The 21,022-nt window shown below is 44.3% G+C and overlaps 1 protein-coding gene and 1 pseudogene across 1 annotated transcript in view; one reads left to right on the forward strand and one right to left on the reverse strand.

Moving 5' to 3' along the window:
- Ostf1 (osteoclast stimulating factor 1) overlaps positions 1-21,022 on the forward strand; it is a 52,620-nt gene that overhangs the window by 31,247 nt on the left and 351 nt on the right. The window contains exons 3-9 of the mRNA XM_021151637.3: positions 6,759-6,809; positions 9,256-9,319; positions 10,578-10,631; positions 12,716-12,823; positions 13,475-13,524; positions 16,130-16,208; positions 18,063-18,164. Coding sequence (XP_021007296.1) covers positions 6,759-6,809; positions 9,256-9,319; positions 10,578-10,631; positions 12,716-12,823; positions 13,475-13,524; positions 16,130-16,208; positions 18,063-18,164 — 508 coding nt within the window. The remainder of the gene's footprint in view (positions 1-6,758; positions 6,810-9,255; positions 9,320-10,577; positions 10,632-12,715; positions 12,824-13,474; positions 13,525-16,129; positions 16,209-18,062; positions 18,165-21,022) is intronic.
- On the reverse strand, positions 20,107-20,913 carry LOC110285453 (large ribosomal subunit protein eL8 pseudogene; annotated as a pseudogene).

Raw genomic sequence — 21,022 nt, forward strand, 5'->3', positions numbered from 1 at the left:
GCCAGATCATACAAGCTTGAGGCCACACTCCTACTCTAGAGTGAGACCTACATTCCCCAACAGTAGAGACTGAAGTGGCTCTTGACTCTTCCTTTGCTCTCCCCAGTTGTCATGAGCTGGGTCACTGTTGTCCTTTCTCACCCACCTTCTCTCCCTGTGTGACTTCCTTGTGGCCTTTGGCCTTTCCTTACTCTCAGTTTCTTTCCTTACTCAAGTTTCTCTGTTCTGTTTGTGTTCCCTGCTAGGCTGATGTTTCCCATGCGTGGGTTTGGGCCTCCACCTGCATGCATCTGTATTTAATTAGTTGATCGTATAAGATCTAGCTCTTGTTTCCAGTGCTTCTGGCCTCTGCCCCCATCCTCCTTCTTGCATCACTCAGGGGACTCTCGGTAAACCCATGTCTGCACCTTTTCTGGACCATAGTGCTGCTCCTCTATGGTCATGTGAACTGTGTGCCCTTCCATGAATACTGCTCTGAGCACCACTAGAAGTGGGGGCCTCTTTTCACTGTGACCTGCTCAGGCACAGTGCTGTACAGGCAAGTACAGTCTTGGGGCAGAGCCCAGGTTCAGAGTCTGTGCTGAGGTTTCTGATTTGTCCTGCTTCCTTCCCTGCTTGTGACCTGGAGATTACTTAATCCTTGTCCCTGCTGTTTCTGTTGGTTTCAGTGAGAACCATGGTAATGTAAAGGCACCAGCAGCTGGAGCAGTCACTCTTGCTAAGGAGTGCTGGTTCTTGTACTGATAGACATTTAACAAATATCTTTCCTTTGTTGATATACTGATTACTAATTTCCCTCCATTTCTCCTCTAGAGGGAGTTTCTCTATGCTCTTTTTAGAAGCCTTGGTCATTATTGGATGCATAGGAGAAAATATATATTTAATTCATTCAGTAATTTAAAAATATCCCATTTTTAAACTGTGACTATAGATTTTGATACGCTGGTCCTGAGGATCAATAATGGCCATTCTACATCCTGTAACCAACCCCCCCCCCCCATCCCTCCACTCCTCCATGTTCTCCCTTCTGTCAGTCTAGATATCTTGTCTAGTGGACAGGAGGCTACCGACTCACAGGAGCCTTCCTTTATCTTTTGCTAAATATTGAACAGTTTCCCAGATATTCATTTACTTTTGTGAGTATGTAGACCTGTCACTTGGACAACGCTGGAGCATAGTTTGTTCCCTGTGACAGGCATTCCTCATCTTTGTAGGGGCACATAATCCACCGAGCACCCAGCAAGTCATGCACAAGGCACATACACCATGACACAGGGACACTACAGCACAGCACACTGTGGTACACGGCACAGCGCATGCTCGGCACACCACACATTGTGTATACCACACGCACAGCACACCACTTACTTAGCATACCCTGGGCACAGCACTCTGGGAACACAGCACGTGGAGGTCATAGCACACCTTATATGGAGCACACGTTCACAGCACACTACAGAGTACACTGAGCATACAGCTGAGTACATAGCACACCAGGTACACACCACACCACAAGCTCAGCATTCTGGGCACATTGCTGTGTACACTGGGGTCACCGTCCTTCCACACTCTATGCTTGGTACACCAAGTATGCAGCACATCACAGGCATAGTATGCTGAGTGTATAACACATTGTGGTTATACCTCTTTAAAGCATTGTAGCCTGGAAGTATTAAAGGCTAAGCTGGAAGCTGTGAGCCCTTTAATTGTGTATACAGCATCCTAGAAGGCTACAGTACTGCTTTTTAGCAAGTGTTACAACCCAAGGAGAAGTGAGAGTGATGGCCAGTCCTAGGTTTGGTAATGCATCGAGTGGATAGAGCAAGGCAGTTGTGGCTCCTGATAGCTTGCCTCAAGGAGAGGCATTTCTAACATCACCCAGGCCCCCTTCGTTCTAATTCCCCCGGCCCCTGTTGGGATGAAGTGTCACACAGAGACACCTGGACTGGGTGGACCTGTGTGAAAGCATGTTGACAGGGAGGAACAATGTGCATGAGGGGTGCTACTTACTGGAGGAAAACCAGATGGACCTGCTTGGGCCTACAAGGCTTGCTGGGCTGCCCCAGGTGATAATGTGTGGTCTAGAGTGGGAAGCCAGAAGCCGAGGCAGGATCCCAGCCATAGACCTCACTGTCATCTCCAGCCTGTACTGGAGATGTATAGAGTACTGTACAGAAGTACTCATGACCCAGTTCTGCCAAGCATACTTGCTGGAGAAAGGGACTGTTTTCCATATTGCTGTCCTGTGTTATTGAGAAGGCACAATGAGAAATATTTTCTAAAACCACTATCGCTGAACTAGATCATGATATCATGATGATCAGTAATGGCCAAGTGTGACGTTTCTGTGAGAGAAAACACAAGCTGGGGTTAGGAATTGTGGCTCCATAGTCTGGATGTCACATGCCGGGTGACACTCTCATCTTTAATGGAGCAACAAGAAATGGCCTCACTCCTTAGTATTGTTGGAGAGGATTAAACTAGTATTTGCAAAGGTGCAGAGCAGTGGGTGGCGCATGAATAAGTAGTATAAAATATTAAATGAAGACATTCACTGGACATTTACCTTTCCTTTTGATGAATTTTTATATCTTTAGGTTACTAAATCTAAGAAGTTTTATATGTGTTTGCCCTCGGTACTAATGTACATTTGCCCTACATTTGCCCTTGGTCCTAATGTGCATTTGCCCTCCGTACTGTAGCAGCAGTCCTTGCTGGTTCCTTTTGGCTTTGCTTTACTAGAGACAGTGTGTCTCTTTGCGGCCCAGCCTGACCTTGAGCTCAGAGCCGTCCTCCCGGCTTAGCCTCCTGCGTCATGAGTCGCCAAGCCTACCTCACTTTGTTCTAATACCGTATGGTCCTTTGAGGAGAGATGAGAGCTTGTGGTTAAAAACTAGAGAACAAACTGATGGGATGACATGCTCCAGGCAGCTCTGGGTCACTGCTCTCCCACTCCTGTTCCGAGAATACAATGCCAGGAATGTAAAAGTAGATCCTTATTGAACTGTCTACATGGAGGAGTCTGTTGTGGTTTCTTAATGGAAAATGTGATTCTTTTAGGTAAAGTCTGATTTTTAAGCCATAGTTTCTTTATTGACTGTACTCTCCTCAGCAGGGTCAGTAGTTTCATAAACTACTCCTGAGCCATTAGGAAAGCTCACACCTTTATTTTGTCCTTTTGGAAGAAACTGTGTAGGTAGCATTGTACTTGAGAGCTATTAAAGGAGAATAAGCTATAAAATCCAATAAAATGGGCAGACTTTCTCTCTCTGACTGATTGGCTACTGGTTGTTTGCCTCATTTGAACAACAAATGTGGTGGAGGCTGGAGGGGTTTGGGAGGGGTTTGCTGCTGTTGAAGTGGTTGGGGGTCCAGTCATTCCTGTAGAATAGCTGCTGTTCATTTAAAGCCAGGTCAGCACTGTGAAGTCTTCAGATGACTCAGCTTGGTGACATTTTCCAAATGATGCCCTTTACCAAGCCACAGAACGCAGGAATTACTTAAAAGATGCTGAGAGTTTTGACTATAATTGTTTTAAAAATCGGGCTAAAGCTCACACCATAGAGAATTAACCACTTTAAAGCAAACAATTCAGAGGAATTATTACAGTTGCCGTGGTGAACAACTACTTTCTTTACCAGGTTGCAAAGCATTTCATCACCCCAGAGTAAAACCCTGTGCCCAGAGAGTGGCCATGTCTCATTCCCCACTCATCCCACAGAGGAGTGATCAGAGATTTGATATCTGTGCATATGTATACACGGATGCTTGGGATGTGCTTTAGGCTGTTTATTTGGTGGGGATTTTTTTTTTTTTTCATGTGTTCTTGTTTAGTTCGTGAGTGAGTGATCTTGATGGAAATTTAGGCACACCTGACTTTTGAAGGAAACTAAAGGGACAGGAAAAGGTAGCTCCTGGTTTCTCTGAAAGCGCTGACTGGAGAGGGCTTACCGTGAGCTGTGAGTGGACAGGTACCAAACAGGAATGGTCTTGGGACATCTCTAATGTGAAAAGGGCACATCTGACCATTGTAGAACTGCAGAAAGTACAGTCACTTCTATGTTTCTTCTTCCTTCCGGTGCTTTGGCACTTTCTAAGGAGACACAGTCAAGTCGTGATAAAATGCCAGCTTAATGCTCTGAGATGGCACTGTGTTCAGCTGCCGTGCTTTGGTGATGAATGTGGGACTCTCTTAAGTGTCTCCGAGAGGCTCCTGTTTGCAGCTAGTCTTAACGGAAATTGTTTCTCTAATCACTTCTATGACTGCAGCATATTGAAAGTAATATTGGCCATCCATCTTCAAAACAATGGTTAGAGAAAGATCTCAGAGGTCTTTTATTTCTCTTCCCCCGGAATATTATTTCATATGAAGTTACAGTGCACTTCCTCGGGTCCAGTGGGCTTAACTAGTTTTTAATGTAGCATCTGCTGTGAATCTAGTCTCTGTAAATTGAAGTGTAAAAGTTATAAATGCTTTAGGAAGTTGCCTTTAAGGGAAGCCATCCATTTTGGGGGATGTCATAAGTCACCATTCACTAGTTTTTATGCCCAAGTGCATCTCTCATCTGACTTCATATTGTGGTTGCTTTAAGCATGGTACAGTTGATAACAGTCTTTGTTTATATTCAGGGGAAAGCAACAGCTTAATATAAATAGTTCTGAAGTGAAGTCCAGTACTAGGGCAGTCATGTATACTCATCCCAGTCTGCTCCGGAGAGGAGGCAAACACTTGGGGAAATGAATAGATGAAATAATTTGCTTTTCTAGTATCACTTTTAGTTATATGTGTAGAGTGGGCAGATATAAAAAGTCTTTTCTTCTAGATATTTTTCTAGTAGTATTTTAAAAATGAACTGCATAATAACAGTACATTTAGAAAAGTCTTCTGTATAATTTATACGTAATCCTCACCCCGTCCTGTGTCTGTGCTTGGTATTTTGTAGTCTAGTTTTGTAAGCACCTGTAGCCACAGCTGAGATTTGCTTTCAGCGAGCATTATACTTCTATTTCCTCAAAAACTCATGGTGTTAGCTCCTAGCAGTTAACCAGATGGATGTGTAAACTGTTGGCTGTCTTAAGAGAGTTTGTAGGACACTTGATGGGTCAGGCCAGGGTGAGGCATTAGCTATGAAACTAGGCCTTGCATTTGCAAGCCTTTCTGGATGGGCAGTTACTGCTTCTTGTTCTTTAGGCTGTCAAGGCTGAATTACATATAAATACCCATGTACAAGAAACACTCAGTCTCTGTGAGCAGGAAGACCATGTAATAGTTTTCCGAAAATAAGCAGATATAAGTATTAATATTTTCACAGTTTTATTTTTTTTATTTTTTTATTTTTTATTTTTTTTAAAGATTTATTTATTTATATGTAAGTACACTGTAGCTGTCTTCAGATGCACCAGAAGACGGAGTCAGATCTCGTTACGGATGGTTGTGAGCCACCATGTGGTTGCTGGGATTTGAACTCCGGACCTTCAGAAGAGCAGTCGGGTGCTCTTACCCACTGAGCCATCTCGCCAGCCCTATTTTCACAGTTTTAATTTGAGGCATTTATTTATATATATATTTATTGATATGTGCACATATATAAATAAATATATCACATGTAAGAATATATATGTAACACCATTGCATACACTAGCAAGATTTTGCTGAAAGGACCCTGATATAGCTGTCTCTTGTGAGGATATGCCGGAGCCTAGCAAACACATAAGTGGATGCTCACAGTCAGCTATTGGATGGATCACAGGGCCCCCAATGGAGGAGCTAGAGAAAATACCCAAGGAGCTAAAGGGATCTGCAACCCTATAGGTGGAACAACATTATGAACTAATCAGTACCCCGGAGCTCTTGACTCTAGCTGCATATGTATCAAAAGATGGCCTAGTCGGCCATCACTGGAAAGAGAGGCCCATTGGACTTGCAAACTTTATATGCCCTAGTACAGGGGAACGCCAGGGCCAAAATGTGGGAGTGGGTGGGTAGGGGAGTGAGGGGGAGGGTATGGGGGATTTTTGGGATAGCATTGGAAATGTAAATGAGGAAAATATCTAATTAAAAAAGTAATAAATAAAAAAGAACTAACCAGTACCCCGGAGCTCTTGTCTCTAGCTGCATATGTATCAAAAGATGGCCTAATAGGCCATCACTTGAAAGAGAGGCCCATTGGACTTGCAAACTTTATATGCCCCAATACAGGGGAACGCCAGGGCCAAAAAGGGGGAGTGGGTGGGTAGGGGAGTGGGGGGGGTATGGGGGGCTTTTGGTATAGCATTGGAAATGTAAATGAGCTAAATACCTAATAAAAAATGGGAAAAAAAGGAATATATATGTATATGTACATGTATATATATATGTATATATATATATATATATATATATATATATATATAAATCATCTACCATAGTTTCTAAGTAGGAAAGTTTTACCTATATTCTATGTTGGTGTGAAGATCCTTTGTATTAGAAGAATATAAAAGGTATTAAAATCGCATATTTGTGATACACATACACAAACACACACACACAAACACACACAATTCTTTGATAGCATTCAGCACAGGAGAGATCCAGCTTTAGAGTTCAAATATTAATTTATTGTAATATTTTGTCATGTGTTTATTTGTCAATGCTAATATAGAAGTGATATTGTATATATGAATACTTTAGGATTTAAAATTACAAAATGAAAGAAACCACTGTATTCTAAGGTAGGAAAAATCTCATGGGGTCATTGTTCGTTTTTTATTCCTTCTAGCCAGATGAGTTATACTTTGAAGAAGGAGACATTATCTACATCACTGACATGGTAAGCCTGGCAGATATTCTGTGCTACGACTGCATACTATAGATAGATTAGCATAGTGCTGAACTGTTTTATGTAGCCATAATATTGTGGATTATTTTAGGTATATATATTTACATAGAAATATATATGTAAAGTCTTGCTTTTTGACACATTTACGGTAATATATCATTGGACGTAGTCATCTTATTCATCAATAGGAAACAGTTGAGTAAGTGTTGTTATGACCACAGATGAAACTCTGCCTCCATACAAAGGAATGAGGGTATCTTTCAAATTATAGTCTAATGTAATTCAAATGGGATAAAGCAAGATAAAATGCACACATTATGCTTTACTTACCTAAGGAAGGGTTAGAGACTATAAATATGCCTCTAGTTTCTTCCTTTGAAAGTAAAGGAAAAACTGAAATATGACTTAAGAATCAGTTTTGTTTATGTGAAGGAAGGGAAAATAGATTTTTTTAAATTATACCTTGTCTTGAAGATTTGACTTTGGAATCATACACATTTTTATGAGGCTATAAAACTAATAAAAAGCAGCTACAAGAAATTAAGAACAGAATGAATCAGATGACTTTAATCATGCTCTGGCAATTCACATAGCCATCCGGAAAGGAAGTCTTCTCAGTGAGACATGGCAGTTTGACTAAACATCCCTAGGGACTACTGTCAAATAAAACACACCTGCAGAGAGGTGGGTGGGTGGGTGGGTGGATGGATGGATGAGTGGATAGAGAACCCATCTTGACAGACATCTGCACTCAGGCTACTGTGAGTCTGGCATTTGAGGACAGCTCTAGGTCCCTGCTGTTCATTGTGGGCTCTCAGCATGTGGGGAGGAGGGTGTGCAGATGTCAGTCAGTAAAATGAAGAGAAACACAGGGGTCCTTCAGTTGAATTGGAAAAACATCACATTTTATCTTTGAAGGGGGCCTTAGAAAAGGGACAACCCAGCAATAATACATTACTCTCATTGAAAGGAACAAGGCCTCTCTGAGAATGGCTGCTACCAGCCATAGGGCATTAAATGAACTAAACATCTTGTGGCTACAATAAAAGGCAGCTTCAAAAGACTGCAAGGGCCACTATGCTGGCGTGATGAGGAAACCAATATGACTGCTCAGAGATGGGGCAGTTTGAGCATCCGTTAAGGGCAGCATCTCTCAAGAACTGAAACTCTGTTTTAGATTTATGGTTTCCTAATGTTACCTTCAAACAGATCTCATTGGTACTATGAGAGACTACTACGGAGTTAGGGTGTTTATTCTGACAGCGAGTAAGGAGAGTCAGCACTTCCTCTGTCCTTTCTTCCTGACCTTGACCTTGATTGACCTGAGAGTGAGTAAGGGAAAGTTACTCTTTAAAGAGATATGCTACTTATTTAATGGGAAATGTCCCCATGTTGCGCCCTCTGTGATTATTGACAGAAGCTACAGAGGGATGCAGCCTTGCCTGTGTGTTTCCTTATGAGGGACATCAACACCGCTCATATGGTATTCTTCCCCCAAATGTGTGGCTGAATCTGCCTTTGCTTTTAGAACTCAACAGCAACTCACAGGCAATGCTCGGAACAAAGGGGTGTGTTTAATGATAGCAGGCAAAATCCAGACTGTTTCAGTTTCTACATACATACACATAGACACATAGATACACACAGACTGACACACATATGCACACCCCAAGAGTTAAAAAAAAATAACAACAAAGCCAATAAAGTAAAGAATGGAGGAGGAACCTGTATTAAAGGCAGGGTAAGAGGGAATTAGTTGTACTATATGGTCCTTAATAGAAATCTCAAACTGTGGGCCATAAGAAATTCTGAGTTTTAACTTAGATATTTGATGATATTAAGAAATTATTAGGGAAAAGTTTGAAACTGTGATAATGTTGTCACAGTTGACTGATAAATAATTTATCTTTCAGATGCATATTCTAATTTTTCAGAGTAAAGATTCTACCACCTAATACTAACCCTAGTAGCCCAGAAGGGAAGGCGGATGAATGGTGGGTGGTATTGCTCACAAGCAATGAGTCACATACCTAGCAAAGGCCTCATCACATTGTCCTTTCTGCTTCTATATAGAGGTGATCTTTTCTATATAAAAAAGTTATCCAAAAGTGAAGGTAAGTCCAGAAAAACCTTTAGAAAATGTAGCAAAACATGAAAGTGTATCAGAGAAGAGACGTTAAAATCTAGACATTTAAATTCTATATCTGTAGCCTACCCGAATGTGTTCTCCTCTTTCACCACATGCTCTGGTTTGCCTCACTGAAGCTCTGTGATGTGCATCTGTGTGAATGGGGGATGCTTGTGTGATTACATTCCTGATGAGGGGCGTGGGTGCAGATGGCGAGGGTGTGAGGATGCTGATCAATGAGGAGATGCACTTGTGGACCCAGATGGTTTCGGATACAGCTCCATGCTGACTCTCTTGTCCTCTTGGCAGAGTGATACCAGCTGGTGGAAAGGGACGTGCAAAGGCAGGACAGGACTGATCCCGAGCAACTATGGTAAGCCGGCAGCTGTACTGTGAGCTTCCTGTTCATAAGGTGGCCACGCACACCGGTGTGCACTCACTGCTAGCTAACTCACGGCTTATAACAGTTCATTGTAACAGGACAAACGCACGGTTTCCAGAGAAACACTATGGATTTACTTAGTCTGCTAATACTTGTTTTTTTGTAATGTTCTTAAACTCCAGATCGTCTGGATTGTGCTGAAGAAGTCCTACTTTGTAAACTCACACGTGGCCTGTTAGACTCAGGAAGTGCTGATCATAGCACTTTGTCCTGATTAAGATGTGGCCCCTTTGTAAAATTGTTAATATTTCTCATTAAAAGATGACACAAGATTTGTGAGTAAGTGTCCCAGATATTAGTCTTTTTCTCCCTGTTAGTAACAGGGTAGAGTACAAAAGACATCCCGAGTAATGCCTGTGGGATTCGATTCCCATCTGTACTAGTGGGAGTGCTCAGCTTAGATTACTGCAAGAGCCTTTTAGGTTAGGCTTTAATGGTCTGTAACTCCTTAGACTGACAAGTGACTTGCCAGATTTCAGAGACATGGAGGCTGTGGCCAGGCCCTAGCTCAGGAGCCCTGTGCACTCTGGGCTGCATGTGGTTCTGTTCCTCTGAAATCCACACGCATCTTTCTCCTGTGCTATATTTCCAGCCTTGGCTGTAGATACTGAGGGTAGAAAATAAAGAATGGCCTATCCAAGCCCTCTTATAAGGGTCAGCAGGCTTGGGCCTGGAGCAGCAAGGGCTGCTCTCCTACTGGGCCCTCCTACTCATTCTAAGGCCACAGTGGATAGACAGCAGCTGTCCCTTGTGAATACAGGCAATGCTGAGTTGCTCTCCACCCCTGCTGCTTGCCCCAACAGAAAGGATTCAGGTGTTTCGCAGAATGTGAGACTGGATATCAGATGCTCATACCTTTTATGACTGTTTGTATTAAACACTGGCGTAACCTTGGTGTTTCAGGGATCTGCTCGAGTTTTGTTTCTGTCAGTGTCTATGCTTGCAGTTATTTATGCTCGCAAATAATTGCTGTGTGACTGCTTTGTTTCTTGGCTTGGTTTCCCTTAGCACGGAATCCAGCCTCTCAAAGGACGTACTATACTTATTTTCTGTTACTTTTAATCCACGTTATGTAAATAACTAAGCTGTTGTATCTGAGGCCCTGGCCATGAAGCCCATGGCCATAACCAACTCCCGTGAATTACTGAGCAACCCCGATGGTGGGCTTATATCTTTGTTTTCAATCTAGTGGCTGAGCAGGCAGAATCCATTGACAATCCATTGCATGAGGCTGCAAAAAGAGGTAGGTCTGATTCTCCTTTTTCTTTTTTGATAGAGGATATGATCTATGAAAATGCGCGGGCTTTCTAAATTTTTTTTCTTATCCTTTGAAAAATCTCATACATGTAAACAAGTATTTTGATCACTCCTCCAGCTCCAGCTCTCCCTTCCTATAACATACCCCTCTCCCAACTGCATGCTCTCTTTTTAAAATAAGCAACCCCTGAATCCAGTTATTGTCCTTGTATACATGGCTATGGGACCATCCACTGGGGCATGGGCCACCTATCAGTGGTCAATGACTGCTTTCTCCATCAGCTGTCATCTTCCAATAGCTCCTCAGCTAGGAGCGGGGCTCGTGAATCCCCCTCCCATTCAAGTAAGGATTCTGACTGCTTTCATCGCTTGGATTTAACTAGATCTGCAGAGTCCGCAGGAGCAGTAGCCACGCCCAGAAGACAGGGTTTGCAGCACTCGTCTCTGTTCTCTGGCTCTTACCATTCTGTCTCCTTACTGTGCAATGATTGCTGAGCCATGGATGGAGAGGGGGGTCCGCATAGCCTGCGTGTGTGCTGCGTGCTCAACACTCACTTTCTCTCAGCACTTTACCTGACTGAGTCTCTGCATTAACTGCTGCTCGTTGCAAAAACGGAGCTTCTCTGAGCGGTGCTAATCTATGAGGATAAACACACATATTTAGAAGGCAGTTGAACATGGCCATTTAAACAAAACAACAGCTGGAGGTTACCCCCCTACAACTGTGACATCCCCAGTCACAGACGGGGGTTGACACGGTTTACAGTATGAATTCCCTCCTGTTTATCAGGCCTCAAATACAAGCAAAGAAATTGATTGTCCTCATAACAGTCACTCCACTAGGCACATCTTGCCTGACAGGTTGGTATTATGGCAAAATGCTTGGGTTTTAATTATATGGTGTGATTAAGTTCTGACAAGTACATTAGATAGCCGGAGCTCAAACATTCCAGATTAAGAGCTTGAGCATTTCTGTGATGTCAGTGTCCTCTCAACACGCCTTTCCAGCCAAATCCCTGCCTTCTCTAAAAGCAATCTCTGTGCTGACCCCAGAAGGCAAAGCGTGATTTTAGTTTTATAATAGCACTTACCGAAGGTCATGATCTGATTCTCAAAGCTCAGACTCAGGTAGGGCAGTTAGGTGTAACATCGTCTGAGTCCTGGAGGGCAGGCAGGAGGACAGCGGTGTCCTGGGACATAGCACTTAGGAGACAGTTGATGTGGGGGGAGGCTCTGACCCAACAAGGATGGGAGTTGTCTTGACTTTCTTCCTGTGGGTGACACTTACTTCCCACAAGCCTGGAGCACGTGGCAATGTGTGGGCACATTTTGACTGTCTCAAGTGGAGGGATGGTGCTGGCATTCTTCCGGTAGAGACCCAGGCTGTTGCTAAACATCCCACAGTGCCCAAGGCAAGCCCCACTACATAAAATCTCTCTTACCTCCAAATTGCCATGGTGATTCTATCAGGAAAACCACCCTTGAGCAGTGGGAAGTGCTGGTGCAGCCTGGGCAGGCTGCTTTATTCTGTTCCATGGTTGCATGGGCAAGAGGAAAGCAAGGGCTTAGACAATGACATAAAACACTTCTTTGTCAAGGAGCTACTTAGGCTATTAGCCTGAATTCTTTAAATAAGCGGGTATACTTTAGCATAGAGCAGTAGCTTTGAGCAGCTTAGTTAGTATAAGATACTGTATCTTTTATTTCCAGAGCCTGAAAATGCCTTTAAATGTGAGTAGGGAGAGTTTCTGTTTGTAGTTAGGTTTTGTGTTACACCCTGCCTTTCAGGATTAATACATTTTACTCCCCCACTCCGAAGCAGAAATACCTTTAAACCTATCTTTGGCAACTCCTATTAAAAATGGATGTTACTGCTGCTTCTCAGTGACCCAGGGTACAAATGCACCGTACTAAGTGCATTAGTGGGCAGGTCTTGTTTTAAGATTTGCTGATTAATCCATCACAAATGGGAGCTTACAAAGGATGAAATTGATTTAAAAGCAGAACAAAGGGAGAAAAAAAAAAAAAAGACTTCTCCTTGTGTTTTTTATAAGTGTAAAATTCTTTCAGGCAACTTGAGCTGGTTGAGGGAGTGCTTGGACAACCGAGTGGGTGTGAACGGCCTGGACAAAGCTGGAAGCACAGCCCTGTACTGGGCCTGCCACGGCGGCCATAAAGGTACTGAACTCTCTGGTTATATGATTCCGTGCTCTTCAACATCTCCTCCACCCAAGGGAGCCTGTCTTCTTTAGTGACAAAGGCAGTGCAGCAAAGGCTGTGTTCTTGGTAAGGGCAGGGCAGTGGTGGTGGGTGTGACTGGTGAGCCCTACTGTGAGACCCCCGTGAACCGTTGGGAACTTCGCCTTCTCTCTGGCTTTCGAAGGCACCAGAACATACAAGTAACAGGATAGCAAACCATGGTCACCTGCCACAGAGGGAATGCAGAGCTGGTACTTGTAGCCTTTCATTAGCTATGCTTTTGGACCCACATTAAGTTTAATACAAAATTTGAAGTACCACACTGATTTAAGCCTGCAAATCTGTTGCGGTCATTAATAACAGGTTGGATTTTTCTAAGTATTTTATTCTAGCCCTATCCCACTATCCACTCTTTTCTACCAACTGAGATAAATCTTTGGGTCTGAAATTTTTCTTTTGTAATCTAACTTTTAGGGTTTTTTTTTTTTTTCTGAAGATAAAATTAAAAAATCTTATAAGAATTTTCTAGAAATTCTCCTAACAAGCTTTGTACTTTGCTATTTTGTTGCCTGCTTTTACAAAGTTCACTGTTTCTGTCTTAAGAAGTCCTGTTTTCTGTTTGAATTGCAGACATAGTGGAGGTTCTGTTTACTCAGCCGAATGTGGAGCTGAACCAGCAGGTGAGGCCGCGTGGTGGGCAGGCACCGCATTCAGCATTCCCACCGCTCTCTTGTTCGCACTCGACAGCTTGTGTGCATACACAATATTTTAATTCAGGTGCTCCAAGCAGATGGAGTTTTGTTGTTGTTCCTGTGTTTCCTTGCTGTGGCACTGTGGTTGGAAGCCAAGCCCTCATACATGCTGTTCAAGTACACGTGGTCGAGGTAGTCAGCTTACAAAGAGAAAGCTTTACCTCAGGCCCAGTTTGGGAGGTGGTGATCAAGTGGCCTCATGGCTCTTGGGCTAATACCAACGTGAGTGAGCACGTGGTGGTGCTGGTCGGCTCACTGTATCTATCTCCAGTGAGGAGAGTCTCACCACCCACTTTGAGCATACACCCCAGGGCATGAAGGCTCCTTCCCACTTGTCTCTATTCCCAAGGTTCCAGCAACTCCCTTTGGATAGCAGCATGCCAAGGACCTCTGGGGACACTTAAAACCACAAACTACAGCTAGGACCCTTCTGCTAGAGGTTCCTATCTCTGCCAAATTCCCAAAACATGAGCCTTAGGAGACAAACTTCCACCACGTCCAGCCCTGGCAGTTTCCAGTCTTGTTTGTGATCTGACTTTTTTTTTTAACTAAGAAAATTTATTATTATTTTTTATTTTTATCATATATTTCATCATCTTTATCTTTTTAAAAAGTTCCCCTTTTAAAAGTTGTTATTATTATTATTATGTGTATGGATGTTTTGCCTGCATGTTTGTGCACCACATGCATGTAGTACCAATAGATACCAGAAGAGGGCATCAGCTCCCCCAGGGACTAGAGTTGCAGACAATTATGAGCCTCCATGAGGTTGCTGGGAATTGAACCTGAGGCCCCTGGAAGAGCAACCAGTGAGCGCTCTTAACCACTAAGCCACCTCTTCAACCCCACCTTTATTTTGATTTTTTTTTTTAAATTCCCCAGAATTGTGTATTCATTTTCTATTGCTGTGTAGCAAATTATCCTTGGCTTATCCGTGTATATTGATTGGGTGGGTTGCAATTCTATGCACAACATCACAAGATTCTCGACTCAGGATCTCACACTGTAAAACCCAGGGTTAGTGGGAACTGGGTTCTTGGGAAACTTGAGGTCCCTTCAAAGCTCATTACACTTGCCGAGATTTGAGCATTTTTGTCCCTGTGGTCCTGATGCCCTGAGCTTTTAGAAGCTCCTCCTTTCTCTCAGTAGCTCACAAAATGGCTGTTTGCTGTCTTCCTCATGGCAAATAGGAGCTGCTCTTTGCTCTGCCGTTTAACCCTCATTTTAAAGCCCGCCTGATTAGATGTCCCCTACCCAGTATACTCACACTTTCGGTGAACACAATAACTGTTGTCTGCAAAACGATGGACTTTTTATTTTTAAATTCAAGGTCTTACTCTGTACCCCAGGCTGGCCTTAAACTTGCTTGTGTGGACCAGGCTAGACTTGAACTCACAGGGATCCACATATCTCTGTGTCCTGAGTGCTTAGATTAAAATTGTGTATCACCGTGCCCCATCCAAGAGGAGTGATGTCTTCATGTTCTCTGACTTCACCCACACTCAGGACAAGGATGGTATATGGGATCTCTCTGAGGGTAAAGGGGAACGAGTATTTTAGGGGTCGTCTGAGAAATTTGCTGGCCATAGCTCTTACTTCTAATAGCATCCTTTTCTTGTTCGATTATGTAATACTAATGATATGGCTAATATATTAATTATTACTTTTAAAAATGTTCTGTGCTATTTCTTCCCTAGGAACTTTTTATTTTGCTTAAGTGGCCTCTCCTTAAACACTTAAGTTGTTTTCAAGCACTCAGTATCTTGGTTCATTCCTTTGTCTGTGCGCTTGGCAGCTGTGTGAACTTGGTGGGGAGTGAGGTGCTCCCTGTGTGGCAGACTTCTCCATAGGCTGAGGAGTAAGCCCTGCCAGTACTGTTGAGTGCGCTCACATAAATACCATTCCAACCCCCACCAGTGTGGGGCTGCACTACAGAGGTGGTGCACACTGTTCAGCCTGAGGGCACTACCCTTTGCTGTCCTCACTGGGTTGGGAGGTGGGCTGACATGCTGAGAGTGCTGAGTGAAGGATCTTGCTGTTGGCTGTTCCTGTTTTCCATCTGACTGGCTCTGGTCACCTTTGCAACCCATTGTTCATGAGCTTGGGAACTCTGGGGATTTTTCAGCACGGTAATTCTACTCTTGTTTAACGGGGCAAATGCCAGTAACTGGTCCTAGGGTTCTAATGAGGTTTGAATCCATTTGGCCTCTCCTGTTTCCACTCCGTGCCTCCTTCTTGCCCAGTGCCTCTAGGAGTCTTCAGTTCCTGATGGTTGCTGGGTCTCTGCAGTTCCTGCTGGAGTGTCCCTCTGCAGGAGGCCATGTCTCAGCCTGTCTCACCGAGCTAGTTTTGTTCCTCCTCCATCTCTCCCAGAGCAGCTCTCTTTGTCTGAGTTCCTCTTCCCCGTAGAATCCCATGTGGTTCTGTAGCTTTTCTCTTAATTTAGACTTACATGGATTAAACTTATGCTACCACCTCCACCTGGTCCATTTTGTATTTTTAATACACGATTTTCCCTTTCTTTTCACGGTAGAATAAGCTGGGAGACACAGCTCTGCACGCAGCTGCCTGGAAGGGTTATGCAGACATTGTCCAGTTGCTACTGGCAAAAGGTAAAGTTTTTACTGAGTTTTCCTGGTCTTTGCTTGGCTTGAAAACTAGCTCCTAATGAAGCAGGCTATTTGAAATAGCAGGAATATGAAGTCTCCTTCCATTAAAACTGCATGGCATTATTACAGTTGAGACGAACTAATTGGAGGCACATTTATGGTTCTTTTTTACTTGAGTTAAGATGTTGATAAACTTTTTAAAAAAATCATACAAATGTATTGCTTTTAGAAAGAACTTCCTGTGCATATCTGCAGGACTGTAGGGCTTTAGGGTGCCATGTCCTGAGAAGGTTGCTGTGAAGTTGGTCAGGCTCCTGCTTGCTTGGGAGTCTTAATAGACAGGAAGAAATGCTGTAGCTGCTTCTGCCTGACCGAGCCAGTGCTGAGGCTCATCTCTTTCTTACATTCAATTCACAGCAGCCAGCTAACTTAGGGGCTGTCCATCCACTTCTCTGCTTGTGCTATAAACATTAACTACTCTTACAGAGGGCTGGCCTGCTCTCACTTAGATGCTCGGCCCAGAGGCCAATACCGTGGAGCCCTTCTGTAAGCCACAGTTATAGATTCTATCTTTAGGAACATCTGGGGCCGTGTTGTGGAATTTATGAGCAGGTTGTTTTGGTGTAAGTGTGACGATGCTGTAAACCCCTGGTCTAAACCATTACTTACTCTGAGGGCTGTTGGTTTTGTCTGCAGGCCATGCTGAAGGCTATGTGGGTGATGTGGCAGCCACAAGCTGTATGCTGCTGCGCCATGATGTTTTGTTTTCCAAGGGGTTGCAAGCACCCCTAGTACTGCGTAAATAGTAGAAACCTTGTGATAGCTGGTGCATGCTTGTAAAACCTTCCTGACAGACAGTCGGACAGTAGCTCTCAATACCACTTCTAGTGAACTCTGGGTAAACCTGTGAACAAGTGCACCGTTAATTAAATACTGTAAAGTTACAAATGAAGTTATAAGGCAGGTGAGATGGCGGAGCAGGTAAAGGTGCTGCTGCCAGCCTGAGGGCCTGAGGACTTGAGTTCAGTCCCTAGGACCCACACAGTGGAACGAGGACCAGCTCTGGCCTTCATGTTTGCAGTATGATGCAGGTGCCCACATGCATGCAAACAGGTGTAATTTTGAAATGAAATGGCAGAGTGACACAGCTGGTTTGAGGTTGTGCACGTGTTCATATGTGTGCAGATCATTGTCAACACGAGACAGCTCTGGCCCACTCTGAGAGTTGTGACCTCTGAAGGAAGAGCTTAGTTCAGGAGGGTAGAACAGCATTGTGGAAAACATGTCTGTATTGTTTTGTTCTTCAACAATGCAAATGTCTCCATGGGTTCTGATGTAATTTTTAGCACAAAGACAAGGGAAAAATGAATGGAAGAGGGCTTACAGGGACAATGATTTGGGGAACAATGAGTTGCCTGTGAGTGGTATTGTTTTGCCATATGCTGATTTGCATACGAGAGCACCTGCAGATATAAAATATTAATCCCTTGGCATCCAACCCAATGGTCTTTTCTAATGGCCCTTGAGCTGAGGAAGAGTCAAAGGATGTGTTTGGTTGAAGCCCCAAAGCCTCCTGCTGAGAGCCACCTAATGCATGGGGTTGTGGCTGTGGCTTCATAAATCTTAGGACTTACCTAGGGCCTGGTAATGGGCTCACCATGTGCAGTCCCTTGGTGCCTGGAAGGGAAGAGCAGGTTGAATGGAGCAGCAGGCTCTCTGATGAACCATGCCAGGCACATTCATTCTGGGCCAGAGTTGTTCTCTGGTAGCTTTGCCAAAGTGATTAGCTCATGGCAGAGGATCAGCTGCTGGGTGCTAGTCTGCAGACACATGACTTCTGTTTCTTGTGTTGGGAAGGTGCGAGGACAGACTTGAGAAACAATGAGAAGAAGCTGGCCTTGGACATGGCCACCAACGCTGCCTGTGCATCGCTCCTGAAGAAGAAGCAGCAGGGAACAGGTATTGTCTTAAATCCTTCTTGTGCTTATTATGATCAAGACTTTGCAAGGTTTTACTGCAAAGGGCGAGTTTCCCCCCATATGATAAATGATTCTCAATTTTGAATATATACCATTGGTCTAAATCAGATCTAAAGTAAAACGATAGTATCAAGCAAGCACATCTGAAGTCAGATGGAGCCTTTCATGTTGTCATTTCCTTTGCTCTTTGCTAATAATGGTATGCTTTCCAGCATGGCAGCATGGCTCTCTCTGTGAGTGACACAGACACAGACTCAGCCTAGCATAGGCTTTTGAAACCTCAATGCCCACAGCCAGCAATACACCTCTTCCAAGAAGGACACACCTCCTAATACTTTGCAAACAGCCTATCAACTGGCAACCAAGCACACAGTTGTATTAGCCAGGGGTGGGGGGATGTGAGGGTTGGGGGATATGATTCTCATTCAGACCACCACAGGGTTTAAAACGCAAGTCATGTGTCCCTACACAGAGGCAGGCTGTTTGCTGCCCTCACTGTTGTCCTGTGACTGTGTGCTTTACGTTCGTGGTCACATTCACCTCCCCTTTCAGAAAGGCATCACTGTGCCTTTCTCCCATCCAGTCATCCTTATTCCCTGGCCTGTGTCAAAACCCAGAGTTTAGTCCCCTGCCTGAGCCTGAGAAACAGTAAACGTTCTCCTTGTCTTTGGGGTTTAAGAGAACCTCCTAAATTATCCTCCTTGCCCATTGCTAAGTCTCATCATACATAAGCCTGCCCATGAGCCTGCTGCCCCTTTGTATTGCCTTCCACTTCAGTTCCCACACAGTGGAAACCAGCCTGGAGCTTGGTGCTTTAACCATGGTTAATACTCATTGGAAGAACTGGTGTTTCTCTAAAGACAGTCATTTATTGATGTGAGCTCTGGCGGGCATGACAAAGTGTTTGTTACCTTAGCTGGTGCTGCCCAGCTACACACTTGGGAGAGGCAGTATTAGCAACTGTGTGGGACAGAAAGTAGAAACCATGTTTGTTAGTGGGTGGGTGGCTTTTGCTTGAGGTTGACCTCCCAGTCCGTCCTGTCCAGTTGGGTCAGGAAGGAAGGCTGTGGCCTAACTTCCTTTCTTCGCCACTGACTTCCTGTTGCCAGACTCGCGCCTTCAAAGAGACTCGACTGCGCTGTAAGGTTCCTTATGTGCTGAAGGTTCTCGTTCTCTGTCTCGTGGGCTTGGTCCTCACCAGCAAGTTATCTGCAGTAGGATCTTTGCTCTCTAGCTTGATAGGGTTCTAGGTCCATCTTCATATGTTCCCCAGACAGAGCAGGTCATATTTCCAGGGAAGTCTGGGCTGTGCCAGTGAGAGACCTGGATTTGGCTGCCATGCTACCTTGCATCAATTGAATTCTAACAGTGTTTGCTCTCGCGTTGCATTTTCCTTCTCAGGAAATTTGTTACTGTAAGAATGTGATGAACACAGCTGAAGAGGCAGCAGTTAGATTAGCCATCTTCCCTTTGACCCCTGTGCAAGATTGTTTTAGCATTTGATAGAGTCCAGATTTTTCATTGATTTTTTTTTTTTCTAAATTTCAGTCTCTTGCTACTTCTTAAAGTTACTTTTTCCTGAAATGAAACTGAAGCATCTGTGTTCTCACCCTCTCTCCTGCATTACTCACCTTTCTGTGTCCTGCCTTCAGGGTCCGCACTGGCTGTGTGCTGACTGACATGGAGTGGCTGCTGATACTCCGTGTTGGCCGCGGTGCCTGTGGCTGGTGGCTTTGTGCTGGGGTCGCACATTGCCAGTGACTTGGCAGCCCCTCGCAGTGAGGCTCTGCAGGTTGGAAAGTCGTGATGGGAAGGGTCACAGGGAACGCACAATCCCTGGATCAGGGAGGATCGTGGTTTCTTTCTTTCTTTCTTTTTTTAATTTTGTAATTATATTTAGGTACAGAAAACTTAGTGTACATTTAACCCAATTTAGTGGCAAGTTCTTTAGCCTTTGCTTTTTCCAGCTTGGCAATTCAAGCCACAGACTTAAGACCCAGGACGTTGCCTCCCCAGTGGCGACGAATCTCGTCATATCTGTCATTATAATTGGTCCTAATAGCTTCCACCAGCTTAGCCAGAGCACCCTTGTCTTCCGAGTTAACCTGTGTGAAGGCAACTGTGGTGCATGTCTTCCTGTGGACCAGGTGCCCCAGCCTGGCCTTTCCCTTGATGATGCAGTAGGGTACCCCCATCTTTCGACACAGGGCAGGCAGGAAAACCACCAGCTCAATGGGGTCTACATCATGGGTAATCACCATCAGCTGAGCCTTCTTGTTCTCCACCAAGGTGGTGACTGTATTGACTCCTGCTCGGAGGACAGGTGGTCCCTTTGTTGGGACATCGCCTTTGCCAGCAGCTTTCTTCTCAGCAAGGGCCAGTAGCCTTTGCTTCTTCTCTTGCTTTGTCTCTGGCCTGTACTTGTGGGCAAGCTTAAGCAGCTGAGTAGCTATTTGCCTGTCCAACGCCTGGGTGAACTGGTTAATGGCAGGAGGGACTTTGAGCCGCTTGTAGAGGATGGCTCTTTGCTGCTGCAGCCCGATGTAGCAGGGCCATTTGACAAAACGCATTAAATCTCTTTTGGGCTGGATGTCCTGTCCAATGCCGAAGTTCTTGGGCCTCTTCTCGAACAGAGGGTTGACCACCTTCTTGGTCTCCTGCTTCTTGACGACGGTGGGGGCCGGGGCCACCTTCTTCCCCTTGGCCTTCTTCCCTTTGGGCATCTTGCTCTGCTGTTGGAGAGAAGAGGATCGTATTTTCAGTTGCCAAAAGCACCAATGGTGCACAACAGTCTCAACGGTGTGTAAGTTCTTTGTTTGTAATTTTCTCCCTTCCTGT

This window comes from Mus caroli, unplaced genomic scaffold, assembly GCF_978045245.1.
Source record: "Mus caroli unplaced genomic scaffold, Mus_caroli_1 scaffold_20, whole genome shotgun sequence".
NCBI classification, from domain to species: domain Eukaryota; kingdom Metazoa; phylum Chordata; class Mammalia; order Rodentia; family Muridae; genus Mus; species Mus caroli.